At 39.7% G+C, this 17,343-nt stretch overlaps 1 protein-coding gene and 1 pseudogene across 1 annotated transcript; one reads left to right on the forward strand and one right to left on the reverse strand.

The window, feature by feature from the left end:
- The first annotated feature begins 243 nt into the window (after window positions 1-243).
- On the forward strand, window positions 244-8,968 carry LOC137976689 (tetratricopeptide repeat protein 28-like). The gene is made up of 4 exons (XM_068824048.1): window positions 244-338; window positions 674-744; window positions 3,321-6,123; window positions 6,854-8,968. Coding segments are annotated over exons 3-4 (2,736 nt in total). The 5' UTR covers window positions 244-338; window positions 674-744; window positions 3,321-3,388; the 3' UTR covers window positions 6,855-8,968.
- Window positions 8,969-14,186: 5,218 nt separating this feature from the next.
- On the reverse strand, window positions 14,187-16,973 carry LOC137976690 (uncharacterized; annotated as a pseudogene).
- Between the last annotated feature and the right edge of the window lie 370 nt (window positions 16,974-17,343).

The raw sequence follows: 17,343 nt of genomic DNA on the forward strand, positions 1-17,343 counted from the left end.
TAAAGCTCTGAGAGCAGAATAAATAAGTGTGCATGTTTACTGGCAGTAAGGCTCATATCTAAATCGTCGGGTATTCTTAAAGCCGGAGACTTTTTTCCTTTTATCTTTACCGGGCGTAATTTCATTTTCCGTTCATTTGTGATAATGCTGGAGTCAAAACAACGTGATATCACAGAGCTGATAATAGAATGATTTCCGCTATATATTCAAAAGTGCAAATGAACAAATCACTTTCCGTGCCTTCGCCAAGTAAACACGATTCTTCCAAACTGCTGCTTTCTTGTTCTGCTGTAATCTCTGTATTGTTTAAACGCAGTCTTTTAAATTGTTTGGAAAAGGTAAGTTAATTGCTCCATAGGAGCAATCAATTCTATCCGAACATCACTACTTTGAAACAAAGCATTTATGGTCAGATTGTTAATCAAGATCAGGTTGGCTCAAAAGATGCTCTTCTGTTTGCCAAACTTATGAAAAAAACGTCTTGTCACTATATGCTAAATGTTTTATATTAGTTTCACACTGTGACAAAGGAACGGAAACTAAGTGTATGTTTCTAGTACATTGAGGCAAAGAAAGTAATTTGTGAGGCACGGATCATTCCAAGAAAAGAAATTATTTCCGTTTTGTTATTCGAGTTTCTTTTCTTTTTTTTTTTTTCCTTTTTTTTAATCAGACTGCAGATTTCGTTCCTTGGTCGCGCTCTAATTACTATGCTGTGTCTTTCTGAGTGACTCAGGAAAAAAGGTCAGTAATTTTCAAGTTCGTCCTAATGATTGTAAATACTTTAATACTTCAAGAGTATTGAAACTGTTAACAGTTAAAGTGCTACTATGATCAAAACATCGTTTCCTTTTTTCTTCAGATTTTCAGTGTGTTTGGTGAACACCTCACTGGCAAAATTTTGAGCTTGGATATTTATACAAAGGCTATTACTTTGAGTGTAAATTTTGGATTTCACGGTCCGCCAATACTCACGTTCAAAATTGACCGATCGGACCTCATAGGGTTGGATCTAGGGAAAGTGATGTCATTTACTCACCAGCTTAAAATGCAGTTCATTTTGTATGCAAAAAGTTAGTAATGGCGGACCATTAAATAAGAAAATTATAGTTAAAATAAACAGGTGTCTTTTTGAAATCAAGGCTTAAAACTTGGGTCACGTAGTGTTTAGTTAACATAGTTTTGAAATCCAACGAAAAAGGAGAATTGATTTTTTGGTCATAGTAGCACTTGAAGTATATCTAAATTTTCATCAGTGGAGAACTAAATCATTGATTGATATTAGCCTCAGTCCAGCTTCGTTGTAAACTTTAGTTTTTATCTCACACTTTCTTCCTTTTTTAACTTATTCAAAAACTCCATTTAATTGTCGCTATTCTTTTCTCGTGATAGTTCACTGTCTCGCCTTGTCGATACCACTCATACATTTGGTAGCAAAATCTTTCTTTCCGCTCTCTTCAACTATCTTGAGTTCTCTGGTGCCATTTTATTTGAGTGGGGGAGGGGGGATCTGGATCTCTTTTATTTAAGCCCAAAAGATAAACTAGAGGATATGTGTTATACGCAACCAAAGCGTCCACAAATGCCTGACTATAACATGAATAAGTTTAGTCCCAATCATGCATGTGTCAACAATTTATTTTGGAATGTTCAGATATTCAGTTTCTAGAAGTGATTTTACGTAATTTTTTAGGGGAAGGGGGGTTTGCAGTCCCTGATAGACCCCAATGCCCCCGCCCCTTCCCCGTCAAAAAGGCTTCGAACATAAAGTATCATGTTCTTACCCAAACGCATTGCAATTCCTTTCCACATGTGATGCCATTGGACTCATGATGTTTCACAGCTCAAATAGCTGACAAATAAATTCTCTAACTTGCTCAATGAACCGCTGATCCTTGGTGTACATTTATAAATTATTGTGAACACCCAGCCAACTATGATCAAATAAATAAATAAATAAGACATTTTATGACGAGTCCTCCGCCTTAAGTCTTTCTTTGCTAAAGTGTCATTGTGCTGGGTTTTTAGTGATAAGTGACGTTTAGACCTCTCTGATTAAATGAAACGCGTTTTGTCATATAGCAATTGGTAAGTCAAATGCAAAACCAGTTGGCATCAATGCGTAAAGATTCAAGAAGGAATTTTTCAGAAATATATTTTGTAACGCTTCGCTAATGACAATGGAGTATATTCAGATTCGTGTTAATTGTAGAAGTACTTTAGGCGTGCTCGCAGGTATGTTGAACCCCTAGGGGGTTTCTAGGTTACTTAAGATTTTGTAAGTTATGGAAGAGCCACTCGAAGGCATCTCTTTCAACTTTGACTTTATTTGCTTATTCACTTATGTAATTTTCTCTTTGGTATGTTGAAAACGCTCGCTGTGTCAATAAACGAGATGCCCGCCCCTGATGCTGCGTTTATGTTTATTTAACAATTATTCCTCGAGCCCGAATGGGCTCTGAGTCAATAGCCCATTCGGCCTTCGGCCTCATGGGCTATTGATTCAGAGGCCATGAGGGCGAGAGGAATAATTGTTTTAGTAAAATCCAACTAGTTGGTCAAAAAAATATCGAAACAAAACATCTTTCGCTTGTTAAAGCTAGACTTTAATTGTTGTTTTGGTTTTCAAAGCCGGCGCTTTTCGCTACTAGTGGGCTATAACAAATAGCCTACTAGTAGCTCAACCAATCAGAACGCAGCATTGACAATAGACCACTAGTTGGATTTTACTAATAAAGGTTAGTTACAAAATATTTTATAATCGTTTCAGGGTGATTAGAGTATAAGAAATATTTAAAGCTCTTGTTCTTTCCAAAGCGTTAGTGCACTATTGTGCAAGCATTCTAGCTCACTCGGTTTTCATTGGCAACGCGATGCTGATATTTGCAACTGCCTCACTTGATGTGAGTTATTTGATTGTATTTGTATGGTGATTAAGCAAGTAAAGCAGAACTATTTTGCTCAGTGGTTGACTTAAGAAAAAAAGGAGGGCGTGATTTGGAGTTATTGGTAACCTGCAGTCATCCATAACCTCTTATTACTTTATGCTTCTCGCTCTGTTTCTTAAACGCAAAGAGCGCATTGCCAAGGTGCAGCTCTGTTTGCTGGGAACACGTCAAGAAAATGAGATCAAGATTTTTGCCGTATTTTGGCCACAATTTGCTAACAAAATAAATGAATTATTTTATCTAGAATCGTGATTTATTTCCACCACCCCTTAACTAACCACCCTGGGAGGGGACAGGGTGGGAAAAAGGCTTTCGTTTCGAAGCTAAAAAGCAGACTAAACATCAAGCCTCTTTATCTTTTTTTCCTTCCAGCTTCATCCTTGATTTGACATTGGGTCATCTCATCGAAAACGTTTTTATTGTCATTTAGTTATTGAAGAATGGTAGATGAGAAGTTGGAGGCTGTAGAGCAGCGAATGCTAGAGCTTGCCATTGCGATAAGTGTAGAGGACAGGTATCATGAAGGAAAGGCTCATTTTCATCTCGGCGGTGCTTACCTCAACCTACCTGATTATCAACAGGCCATAAAAACTTATGCACAAGCATTACATATTTTCATAGAAATAGGCTGCAGGGCGGAGGAAGGATCAGCCTATGGAAATTTGGGAATTGCGTATTTTAGCCGAGGTAATTTTAAAAAAGCCATTGAGTACTTCGAAAAACATCTTAGTATTGCTAAAGAAGTAGGTGATAGGGCTGGGGAGGGAACAACCTATGGAAATCTGGGAAATGCCTATCTTAGTCTAGGTAATTTTAAACATGCCATTGAGTACTACGAAAAACATCTTAGTATTGCTAAAGAGGTAGGTAATAGGGCTGGGGAGGGATCAGCCTATGCAAATCTGGGAAATGGCAATCTTAGTCTAGGTAATTTTAAACAAGCCATTGAGTACTACGAAAAACATCTTAGTATTGCTAAAGAAGTAGGTAATAGGGCTGAGGAGGGATCAGCCTATGGAAATCTGGGAATTGCGTATTTTAGTCTAGGTAATTTTAAACAAGCCATTGAGTACTACGAAAAAGTTCTTAGTATCGCTAAAGAAGTAGGGGATAGGGCTGGGGAGGGATCAACCTATGGAAATCTGGGAAATGCCTATCGCCATCTAGGTAATTTTAAACAAGCCATTGAGTACTACGAAAAAGGTCTTAGTATCGCTAAAGAAGTAGGGGATAGGGCTGGGGAGGGATCAACCTATGGAAATCTGGGAAATGCCTATCGCAATCTAGGTAATTTTAAACAAGCCATTGAGTACTACGAAAAAGTTCTTAGTATTACTAAAGAAGTAGGGGATAGGGCTCGGGAGGGATCAACCTATGGAAATCTGGGAAATGCTTATTGCGATCTAGGTAATTTTAAACAAGCCATTAAGTACTACGAAAAAGTTCTTAGCATTGCTAAAGAAGTAGGTAATAGGGCTGAGGAGGGATCAGCCTATGGAACTCTGGGAAATGCGTATCTTCGTCTAGGTAATTTTAAACAAGCCATTAAGTACAACGAAAATCATCTTAGTATTGCTAAAGAAGTAGGGGATAGGGCTGGGGAGGGATCAGCGTATTTAAATCTGGGAAATGCCTATCGCAATCTAGGTTATTTTAAGGAAGCCATGGATTACCATGAACACAGTCTTAGTATTTTCAAGGAAATTGGGGACTGTCTAAGAGAGGGAATCGCGTGGTATTCGCAAGGTCATGATCATGAATTGCTGGGTTCCTTGATTAATGCACTCAGTTGTTATCGTTTAAGTATAAAACATTTTGAAGAAATAAGGCATAGTCTGAAGTCAGAAGATGAATTAAAAGTAACTTTTCGTGATTCTTATCGCTGGTCGTACAGTGCTCTGTGGAGGACACTTTTGAAGAATGGAGAGATTGAAGAAGCTTTGTATGCTGCTGAGAAAGGTCGAGCACAGGCTTTGATGGATATTTTGCAAGATCAATACGGCATTGACTCTCAGACATTTTCTGCACTTGCTACGAATCAAACTCTTAAAGCTGCATTAGAGCTTTTACCTTCACAAGCCGTTTTTGTGGCACTTGACGAGAACAAGATCACGTTTTGGGTGCTAAGAAAAGACAGCAAGATCAGCTTTCGACAAAACGAAATCGCAAATGGAAGTGCTGATTTGTTGATGGAAACTATTTTAAAAGAGATTGGCGTAGGGGATGGTGTCAGATGCGAGAATCGTTCTTTGGATACACTACGCAATGACCTGTCTTGGAGCAAAAGATGTATCAGTGAGAAAGCAGTTCTACCATCTTCATCCTCCGTTAACTCTTTACAACCGTTGTATGATGTCTTACTCGGGCCAATTGCAGACTTGCTCCAAGGAAATGAGTTAATCGTTGTTCCCGATGGACCATTTTGCTTGGCTCCATATTCTGCACTGAGTGAATCTATCAGGATCCGCACCGTTCCCTCGTTGACCGCTTTCAATGTGATCGTTGGTGCACTTGAAGACTTCCACAATAAGACTGGAGCACTGCTTGTAGGTGATCCGTGGTTGAAGGAAGTTACTAACAAGAAAGGGGAGCCCATTTTGGAACAGCTTCCGTGCGCAAAACAGGAAGTAGAGATGATTGGACAACTCCTGCAGACAACACCGCTGACTGGAAAAAGTGCCACGAAAGCGGAGGTGTTGAAAAATATGAAATCAGTTGCTTTAGTTCACATTGCAGCACATGGATGCCAAAAAACGGGAGAAATTGCTTCAGCCCCAAATACCGAACGGAAATCGCCAATCCCTAACGAGGAAGACTACATTTTGAAAATGTCGGATATTAAGACAATTTCTGTTCGAGCAAGACTAGTTGTGCTGAGCTGTTGTCACAGTGGCCGGGGAGAAGTGAAGTCTGAGGGAGTGGTGGGAATTGCAAGGGCTTTCCTGTGTGCTGGAGCTCGGTCTGTTTTGGTGTCACTCTGGGCAATTGATGACGAGGTAACGTTGCTGTTCATGAGGAGCTTCTACCAGCACCTGGTAGATGGAAAAAGCGCAAGTGCAGCTCTTCAACAAGCAATAAAATCTTTGCGAGAGTCAAAGCAATATTGCGCTATAAAGCACTGGGCACCATTTGTGCTGGTTGGCGATGATGCCACGCTGAAATTTTCAAAAAATTGGTGAGTGAAGTTCGAGTTTAACTCAGAAACAAGAATACTTTCAAATTGGAAAATTGACGATAGGAATCAAATAGGCCTAAGATGGCATGATAACGAGCTGCTACAATAGACAAAAGTAGATGGGAAGGTTATGTAAATAAACCGCACCAGAGCTGTATGTACCTCAACCCGCTTCTGTTAAAGCGCAAAATAAATAGTTTCACCTTCTCTTATATAGACCCCTCCCCCATATTCAATGTTGGAAGGTAACTCAACAATTTCCCACTAAAACCATTCACTTTTGCACAACATTGAATGAAGGGGAAGGGGAGAGAAGCTATGAAGACGTCAAAAGTGCTAGCCTTCCCAACATTTTTGTCTATGATTGTAGCTTTGTAGTGTAAACAATTCAAAGTTTGATCTAACACTCTTTTGTCACAAATGTAATTTCTACATGACTATCACGTATGCACAGTAGCATATTTAAAGGATACACTTCACATTGGTGGAAAAACTGTTTTCGTTCAGCCTTTTCTAGCTTTTTGTTAACTGGTGAAGATGGCTCATTTTATCACCTCGTGATGTTTCTTTTGGTGTTTCCGTTCTCCCATATTTCTCTAAACGTCATCTTTTGTAAGGAATTCGAAGACAGCATCGTCCTGCTCGTAGCCATTCGCTTCGTTGCATTGTGTATGCTCGAAAGAGCCAGCTATATTTAGAGCTGTTTTTGTTATATTTTTTCTTTTTCCAGAATCGATGTCGAAGATCCTAAAAGACTACCTAGCAGAGCCTGACGCTTCAGTGATTGCCGAACTTGTAAAAATTGCAGAACGGGTTAACAATCATGGTTATACCAGTAGAACAAGCTCCAAAGGTTTAGTAGAAATTTACTGCGTTAACTAAACCAACAGACTGAGATTGTTGTAAGTGAAATTATGACAGAAAGCTTAGATTTATAGTAAAATGCTAGTTTTACCCGTTATTTTGATATCTCGTTTCTTGTTATAGTTGAGTTTCTAAAAATGATGTTTTATTTAGTTCTTTGAAACTGTTTTTGTTGTATGAGTGTAAGCCAGTTTCGAAAGAAAAGAAAAAAAAAACACTTTTGCTGATCACCCTTAACATCAGACTTTTACCGTGTTAAGGAAAAGAGACGTGACATTTGGAACATTCAAAGATCACAAAATAGAAGGGAAACGACCGGTGAAATTTTTTTCCTGTTCTTCTGCATAACAAATGAATGAAATAATCAGCAATAAAGAAGACGTTTTTCTTTTCTTAATAAATTTCCAAGTTCTTTATAGGGTTTACTCCCTCGGGTTATGGGTGGTGTTTTTAAGCAAAATGAAAGAATGTGTTTGCATTCGAAAGTAGTTCAATTCTTGAAATAATAGTTATATAGGGAACTAACAAATCCTCTGCAAAGTTAGAAAAATTTCTCTGAAGCAGATTCATAGCCACCTTCACGGCTTGAAAATTTTAAGGTGGCTCCGAATCCGCTGCAGAGAATTTTTTATACCTTTGCAAAGAATTTTATCTTAGCCTGTTAACCACTTTTGAGCAATAAAATATGGGGTTCACCGAGTTCGTTTCAGAGATGTAAGCTTTTAAAGACAAAATATAGGGAATTTTTTTAGACGGCTTTTTCGTTGCTATGACAAACTTTTACGTCCTATTAATGAGCGCACCTTGTCAAGAAATGATTGGTGTTTCATTTGGTACCATAACATTTGATGTTATGTGAAACAGTTGGGGTAGATTCAATCCTTCCAAATAGTACAGTTGGTTGAAAGTGTTGGTTTGAGCCTCAAGGGAACAAAAGGCTACAGGCAGCCTATAGTATGGCCTTTTATTTAGACAATTTCCGTCTCAAGGGTAAACTGATGGTATTTGGATATCCGGGTCATGTAAAGCAACCGAATGTTTAACTTACGTTTTAAACTGAAACCCTAATTTAATGTAAGGCTCTGTTGCATTTTGCGATTTTTCATGCAATAACGAGACAAGTTGCAAGTTGCACACTTTACCACTGCCAAAAACAAGGTGAGACAAATTGCAAAACCCTTCGCGGAAAGTAAAATCCATTGTTACTTTGCGCATTGGTTTACGCAAATTATCAACGTAGGTTTGAAGCAATGCGTGCTGTGAAATCTGCCCTGCAACTTGTGTCGCAAGGGATTGCGTCATCAGAAAGTGAAATGTTCCTTTAACCTCATGACATCATCGAAAGCCAGACAAATTGCAGGAAACGTCGCCCAGTGTAACAACCGTCAAGCGAATAGCTCGACAAAACAAAATTGAGAGACAAGTTGCTCACAAAATGGCTGAGTGTAACAGCGCCTTTATGGGTCAAGTAAGTAAGGAAACCATCTAACGTTGGATAACTTTCTTGCAAATCATAAACATGCTCAGTTTTACAAAATGCATAAATATGTGTCTTCCAAACGCGATACAAAATAAGTTTGTGAAGGTAGAGATCTGTAGATTAAAAAGTTTCGAAAACGAAAACACTCGGAAAAGCGCTATTAAAACACAAGGCATTAAGCACCCTGGAAAGGAAACAGTGTTAAAGTCGGTGATTAGATGCAATAACTTTGTATATATCTACAGTTTGTAGGTATGGGCACCAATTTTAAAAGGGTTTCCTTTCAAGGGTCTTTCCTTTTCGACAGCTTCGGTGTGGATACTATCCAAAAGAGACTACAAAGCCCTGGTTTCAAAAAGTTTGCATGTATTTCTCAATTGCTACTCCGTCCATGAAAACAGTGATTTCTTTTCGTCTTGGTGTAAACGTAAAAAAAGCAGTATTAAGTTCAGCCACAAACAAAGTCTGGAAAAGTTAAGTAATCAAAATGAAGTATGCTACAACAATAAAGGATTTGTTTGGGATGCCAACATGACCTTCATTTCTTTTTTTGCTTTGCTTTTTTCTTGTTTGCGGATGGGGGTGGGGAGGGGGATAACCCCTTCAAAAGCACTTGTTGTAGATTGCAAGGGTAAGTTCTTTCTACAACAGTTTAAAGTGGCCCCGGAATTAGAGAATTTACAAACGTGCACCCCTACTTCACATTTCAAGCATTAACGATTGATGACGTCATTTGATGACTACCTGTCAAATCCGGTCTGGATGATCCCATACAACTACTCACGTCATAGGTTCCTCTGCTATAAAGCGCTGATAACAGTGAAAGCCCCACGGTGAACCATTTACGCCCCTCGCTCCGACAATCAGCGCTTCGTTCAACGGGTATTAAAAGCCACAGCAACACAGATTAAATAAAAAAGTCGAAAGCCACCACTAAAATCACCAGTGATAGGAGTGGCTACCTGTGGCTCCAAAAGCCGTTCACATAACGAGCACGATACGCCAAAAAGACTTGTTTCTTTCACCAAAACGCACCAACGCACGTTTTGATGTCTTTTTGCAAAAAAAAGCCTTTAAAGCACAAACAAAGTTGCGAACAGTCATGACTCACGATTGGTCACCACTATGCTCATTGACCAGTCGCGGGTCGCTAAGCGTTTTTCCAACTGTCTTAAGCTTAGTCTTCCAACGAGTAAAAGCCGAATTCGATGGCTTTCGAAGCAAATGTTTGCAGAGTTGGCTGGAGCTCAAATGAAGAAGGCGAATGGGCAGCGGAGGTATCGTCCGTGATCTACGTGGAATTTCGAGGCGATCGAAGACTTGGGAGCGACTTTATGGCCCTTTCCCTTCGGTGAATCCGTTCGGCGGCTTGGTCTCGGTGCCCAACCTTTGGTAAAGAATATACAGAGGGAAAAGAAGAGGAACCAGAAACCACCTAAGTCGCTCTTAATCGACCCAGAAACTCTACCAGAGACAAAGAAACAAAAGACTGAAGCAAGGGAAGCTATTTTTTATTTTAAATTGTAAATATTTCTTTGAATTTTGAGAAAAACCATTTTCCCCATACAAATCCTTATTTTTCTAGTCTTGCATAATATAATTCAGTACAAATACACATATATCGCACTTGGGCCACCTGCGACTTGGCTAGAGACAAATGTCGCTGTCGTTTTTTCGCTGCAATACAATTGTCGCTGTCGCTGTTTCGCTAGAATACAAATGTGCGATAAACATGCTTAATATTTTGTTTAATTGAAAGAGTAAGCGTCCGTAAAAACTTCCTTCTTTTTAACAGAAGATCAACCACTTTACTTTCACCATTACTGAGAAAGCCAGAGATAGACTTTTGAACGGTTTTGGTGAACTTAGCGACCTTAACGGGCTTAACCACAGAGCCTCATTATCCTCGGAGTCAGAGTCAGAGTGGATGTATTTAAGTCCAGGTTCACTTTCACTCCCAGAGCTGGAAGACACAACAAACACGTGTTTTTCTGCAAGTGAAACAGTTAAGAGTACGTCACTTCCAAGATTTGCTAACTAGTATAACTAGTTTGTAGCACAGTTTCTGCCTCGAACTTTGGCGCTCATTCTCTTCTCGGTATCTGACCCACACGAAAATAAAATGGCAGTTTGGCAGTTATTATTGTGGCAGAGTTTGCTGACTGATCATCACGCTTCCGGCATGCAAAAGCGAAAACAGATTAGTCCCGACCTTTTAAGGCCCGCTCACCAGAAATGATAAGAAATTTGTGAAATTCCGGTTTTAAAACTCTGGCTTACACAATTCGTAGGAGGTTTTGGGTGAGCTTATAACTTTGGGGCTATAGGCGGGATCTATAAGCGGAAACAAGCCACGGGAAAAAGCCGCTGTAACACATTGAAACTTTTAGCTGAAACTTATGTGCAACGGCGCTGCAAAACACGTTTCAGCAGGCGTTCCAGCGTGTTACATAACTGGTCGAGCCTCGTTCGGGAACGTTGTAGTAGGTAAATGTTTCGTTCTCGAAAAAAATAAACCAAAGACGTGGGGTCACACGCGTGCTTGCACAAAGAAACATTTGACTCTTTGAAGAGTGGGCTTCAGCGCAAGCGCAACGAAATACGCACTATAACGTCATAATATCGAGTACGGTGAAAGAGAATACCCTGCCACTCGAACAAAGTTCTGCGTGGCTGCCTACGCCGTAAGCAGAACCTAATAAATGCAAGTTGAAGTATGTAATTTATTCAAGTAACAATAACTTAAAAATTAAACAAGCCTTTACCTTACCTGTAAGGTGAAGTTTGATTGGAATTCTATCTCCTCATTGATGCACGTGAGAAAGCGCATGCGTGGTGAAGGTCATCTTTTAAAGACAGTGGCCCATGTATGTTCATAAACCCCTCTGGGTAGGGAACCTCGTATTTAGGGCGGAATTCCAATCCAGCTTTACCTTACAAGTAAGGCTTGTTTAATTTTAATCTTCTCATTTGCATATTCGAGATTCCGTGAGACTTCAAAGCACACGGGCCATAGCAAGTCACAGTAATGAACAACAATCTACTGCACAACACAACAATAGGTTTATTGTAGCTTAACAATGGCATCTAAAAGTAGAAATTAAAGCAATTCACAATGGTTTGTCCATAGTTATTGTCCTCGGTTACATAATTGTTGTAGTAAGTAGCCAAAAGTACATTCTGCGGACCATCCTGCAGAAGCCATTATAGTTTCTAGAGGTACACCTTTCCTAAAAGCAGCTGAAGTAGCGGCTGTACGTGTACTGTGTGGCTTGAAGTGACCAGTGTCTATACCTGATTTCATCATGACCGTTTTGACCCACCTTGAAATCGTACTTTGGGAAACTGGCTGGAGTGGCTTACTATAACTAAGAAATAATCTGGTGTGTTCAGCGCTACGAACTGGTTCTGTCCTTATCAAATACTCCTTTAAGTATGTCATTACACACAAGCGTTTATCAACAGGATATCAAGGCAAAATAAGCACTGGTTGTGGTTTCCCTGGTCCAGACTGCTTTACTTCTAATTTGTCAACATGAAACTTGTATGAGGACTTCCCTTTAAACATCTGTTGGATGTCCATTAAATGAACTGATTGACACTTTTGGCCAGTAACCAACATACACAACATAACTAACTTAAGAGTCAACAATACACCTTATTCCAAAATGGGCGCCATTTTAGTATTCTTTTGTTTCCATGCTAATTGGCCATATGGCCTCGTTTAAGGTTAAATATCCGTTTGAATTTTACGCTTGAAAGCGAGGTCATAAGGGCCAATCTGCATGGAAACAAAAGAATACTAATATGGCGCCCATTTTGGAATAAGGTGTATTTCAAGTTCAGAGTGTTTGCAGGGCTCCAAGTTTTAACAAGGTCCAGAACTTCGGATACGTCCCATATTGACTGATATCTCAGACGTGGTGGCCAGGACTGGAAAGCTGCTTTGACAAATCTCTTAATGCAGATCGGGCAGTGTTAATGGCTGAATAGCTGTTTCCAGTATCATAAAAGTGTGTCAAAAAATTAATAACATTGACTACAGTTGGATGAATGGGATTTACATACATACATACATACATACATACATACATACATACATACATACATACATACATACATACTTTATTGAACCTCCCCAAAGGGACTTTTCAGGAACAATAATAATTATAAAATAATAATTTACATAATTATTTAAATTATTTACGAAATTAAAATAACCAATCATCACTCTCAATTACATAACTACTTATCACAATATCAATCACTTCCTAAAAAATCCCTTAGAAGTTTGTTCCTTAAACGCTTCTTAAAGATTATTTCGTTGCAACAAAGTTTGAAATTTGATTCCAAGGAATTCCAGATGCTAACAGTTCGGTAATAAAAAGTTCTCTGTCCAGAGGCAGCTTTAAAAAGTGGGATATTTAAAAATTGGGAACTCCTGGTTGTATATCTATTTACATCAGAACCTTTGGTGAAAATAGTGCTCAGGTATTCAGGGCCACGACAACTCATGCATTTAAAAGCCAAAATGGTATTTCGATAGTAAAGCTGACTGGATACTGGAAGCCACTTAGGGCGTTTCAGTTCAGGCGTAACATGATCATATTTCCGAATTCCACTTACTATTCTACACGCAAAGTTCTGTACCGATTGTAGTTTGTCGATATTTAACTTCGAGCAGTTGGCCCACACGTTCGAACAATAAAAAAATTTGCTAAAAACTAAGTCATTCATAACTATCAAAAGGGTCTTTCTGTCGAATGCATGTTTGACGCGGTTAATCTGGCCGGCGAGAGAAGACATGCATGACGAAACGGTCTTAATAACGTGATTGTTGTACGATAAATGAGGGTCCAATAACACTCCCAGGTCCTTTGCAGTTTCACTAGGTGATAAATCCTTCCCTAATAAAAATAGGGTGATATATTGAAGCTTGGGTAGCATTTTTCTGGTACCAAACACCTTACGTTTGGATTTATCAGGATTTAGCAGTAAATAGTTTCTGAAGCACCAGTTACACACTTTACATAAATCTTCATTCATTTCTGCCACGGCAATGTCTTTGTTCTGAAGCTTGAAGGAGACTTTGAAGGTCGTTTACATAAATGCTAAAAAGAAGTGGGCCTAGGATGCTACCTTGTGGGACACCGCTACTTAGTGGCAGGGACTCGGACAACGTAGAGTTTATCCTTACAACTTGCTGGCGATCACTGAGGTAACTGCGAAACCACTGGAGACAGGTGTTAGAGGCGCCAACATCCTTCAACTTAAGTAACAGAATTTCATGGTTGATGCTATCGAATGCCTTGCTCATGTCCAATAACGCCATTGCCGTCAGTTCACTTTTATCAAAGGCGCTAAGTATTGCATCCGTAGATTTAATTACCGTTGTTTCGGTTGAATGCCATTTCTTGTTGGCACTTTGGTTCTTTGACAGCCGTTCCTTAGAGGTTAGGTAAAAATTAAATTGATTATTAGCAACCCGTTCGCAAATCTTTGAGAGAACAGGTAAAAGGGAAATAGGCCGATTATTGTTCGCTTGTTCATGATCACCATCTTTGGGAATAGGCAACTTCCAAGAGTTGAATTAACTATAGATGTAATTGCAGCAAGAATAGGTGCAATACAGTCTTTAATAACACGGATCGGAACGTTATCAATTCCCGAGGCTTTGTTAGATGGCATTGACGCTATTATGCATGTGTTGTTGACGCTGTTATGCATGTGTTGTTATGACAAAGTTCTTCCACTTATCCAAATACACTCTGTACTGTATGGTGGTGACAGTCCTCCATGATTCCATGATGATGTCCCAAGCTCTCGCTGAAATGTTTTGTTGTCTGAGTCTCGTCCTGACAAGAGACATGCCATCCGTTGAAGTTTGGGCCACAGAGGGTGCAGTTTGGTCCTGTCGTGTGGTAACTGGAGAAGGGAGGCCTCCTTCAGTAGAGGTAATGGCTGGCTGATTAACATTTGACACATCTGCCGTTCTCCACAGTGGGGCTATAACTAAGGCTCTGGCCTGATCTTCCTGCAACTTTTGAAGAACGCCGGAAAGCATGGTGAAAGGAGGGAAATTATAAACATATTTATCTCTCCAGCTCAAACACATTGCAACAGTTGCATAGCCATCGGGGTCTGCACGCCATGATACAAAAGGCTTAATTTGACAATTATGCCTTGAGGCAAATACATCTATCTCAGGTCTTCCCCATTTCTTTGTTAACAATTTGAAAACACTTGGTTGTAGCTGCCATTCAGTTCTATCCTGATATTTTCGACGAAGTCTGTCTGAAGTTTCATTTTGAATCCCAGGAATGTGCGTAGCACTTTGCCAAATCTTCAGTCTTTGCAATACACCACAAATGTCTCCTTGCAACCTTGTTACATGCCGTAGATTGTGTACCACCCATACTGTTAATGAATGTCACTGTGGTAACAGTATCTTAATGTAAATGAATGTGGACATACTCTTCTTTCTCGCAGAGGGACAGGAGCCCTAATTTAGCGGCTTTTAGTTCAAGGCAGTTAATACGTTCACATTCAGCAATTTATCAGCAAGCCATCTGCCGCCAGTGGGTTCCATACCATCCCGGCATGTACCCCATCCTTCCAATGGGGCATCGGTGGTTGATGGTAAAATCAGGATTACCGTGAGAAATTGACTTTATGTTTTGCCAGCTTTTTGTTGTCCACCATCTTATGTCTGACTTAGACAGCTTTGAAAACTGCATTTGAGCTACAAAAGACCCTCGGTGTTTTTTAAGGGTAGCAAATGTTTCAAGTTCAAGCTGTTTGTAGAACAATGGGACATGTTAATTAATTTGGCAGCTTCTCTGATTGAACAAGACTGGCTTTCCAAAATATCACTTCCCAACTTAATAATTGTATCAATTTTTTCCTTAGGGAGAGTCAATATCATGTTAATAGAGTTCAGTACAAACCCTAAATGTTCTATAACCTGTGTTGGGTGGGTGATTGATTTTTCCCTTGACACATTAAAGCCCAGGTCACCAAAAGGAGTGAAGCGAGTATCGTTTATATTCGCCTTGCATTGATCAGAGGTATCACCAAGTAAGAAACTGTCATCGAGATAACCACTTGAAATGTGGCCTCTGGTTCGCAATGTGGGGTACACTGGTTTCACGAGTTTAGTAAAGATTCTTAGTGCAAAACTCAAACCATTGGGCAATGTAATAAATTTGTTTAATCGGTGCCCAACTCTAAATTTCAAATATTTCTGCGATTCTGGACTGACGGCAATAGAATAATATGCATCTGAAAAGTCAAGTAAGCCCATATAACAGTTTTTCTTCATTAAATTGATACATGATTGAAAGGTGTCTATCTTAAAATGGATGTGGGCAATATGCTTGTTTAACTTTTTGAGACTCAATATAATGCGATATTTACATTTTTCTTAGGTCGTAGAAAAACTGGTGATATGAACTCTCCATCTTCATGAAAACATTTTACGATCACCCCTTTCTGAATAAGTTCTTCCAAGGGAGTATTTAATGCCATTTTCTCACGTTTCTCAAATTTTGGTTGTTGGGGTGGGAAAGCCTGAGTTGGCATTGTAATAAAACCAAGTTTATAACCATTTACAATATCCAGGATTACTTTGTCAGACGTGATTGTTTGCCATTGTTTTATGCAAAACTTTAATTAACCAGCCTGCACAATATCATTACTGACCAGTATTCTCTCAAATTGCACACCAGACTTTCCTGGCACTGACCATTCACTAGAGTTAGCGCTCATTATTTGCAAGTTTCTCTCTTGGTTTGGTCACTATCGTCGAGGCTGATAAGAAGGTTGCTTCCTCTGTGGTGGATTTCGATACCCGCCTATATGCTTGGCAATAGCGCCTCCGCACTGGTCTAAAAAAGGGAATGGTCTCCTTTTTGTGACCCGCCCTGTGACTACTGCTGTGAGATCATTTTTGTTTCAATGTTACTTCAGAAGTCACTTTACAAGCCTCTGACAAATCCTTAACTGACTTGCCAAGTTCAGTACCAAACAACAGGCCATCCTCAACATTACTGGTTTTTTGCCACTGCACAGCAGTCTGTATTGGGTTTTCATGTCTGATCTGAACAGAGTTCTCCTTCTGAGATCTATTTCATGTGAGGCATCACTTAACAACGAAATGCTGCCAGAAAGGGTTTCATAGTAGTTGCTGCTCAGGGGGCAGGTTTATTACCTTTTTCGGCTTTCATGAAGTCATCTAGAATTCTAGTGACTGAAGTAATGCCCTTTTAGCAGGGGTTTTTGGGCTTTCTGTAGCATGACACATCTTCGGTTTTATTTCTGGGTTGACTCGAACAACTTCTAAACGATTGCAGTTACCCGGCGTAGGAATTTTTTTCATCAACTTATCACGGGCTTCTTTGCTCATAGCTTTGCTAAGCAGTTGTTTTACCAACTCTGCTAATTCAAGCGTCACATCCTCGCCGTTTTGTTGCGGTTTGAGTACAACTTTTCCCATACCAGCGAGCATACTGGATTCCTCCTTTGCGTTTTTCTTTGGGGGTTCGTCATGCGGGTTTGATACAGATGACAAAGTGGATGCCGAGTTAAAATCCGCTTCACTTTCATAAGCGCGTTATAACGTCGCTGTCGCCATCAACGGACTGGTTATAATTGTCGTAGGCCGTTAATTTCGGTAATCACTGGTGTTATGCTCGGAAGGGAGCCAGAAAGCTGTACGTTTCAGCTGCACCCTTTGTTCTTGGGTGGGCATAAACGGTTCCCCTTCTTCCATTTCTGATTGGTAGAATCTCTGCTCAAGAAATTTTACGCATCGTACCCTTCAACCTTGTTTACTTCGGGGTAATAAACTAATTATGCAGGGCTTTCCCTGTTATAAC

The sequence above is a fragment of the Montipora foliosa genome, chromosome 11 (genome assembly GCF_036669935.1).
Source record: "Montipora foliosa isolate CH-2021 chromosome 11, ASM3666993v2, whole genome shotgun sequence".
In the NCBI taxonomy this organism is placed as follows: Eukaryota; Metazoa; Cnidaria; class Anthozoa; order Scleractinia; family Acroporidae; genus Montipora; species Montipora foliosa.

What these genes read in the sequence shown, in the direction of transcription:
- LOC137976689 (XM_068824048.1), top strand. Translation starts at nt 3,389, where the DNA reads ATGGTAGATGAGAAGTTGGAGGCTGTAGAGCAGCGAATGCTAGAGCTT.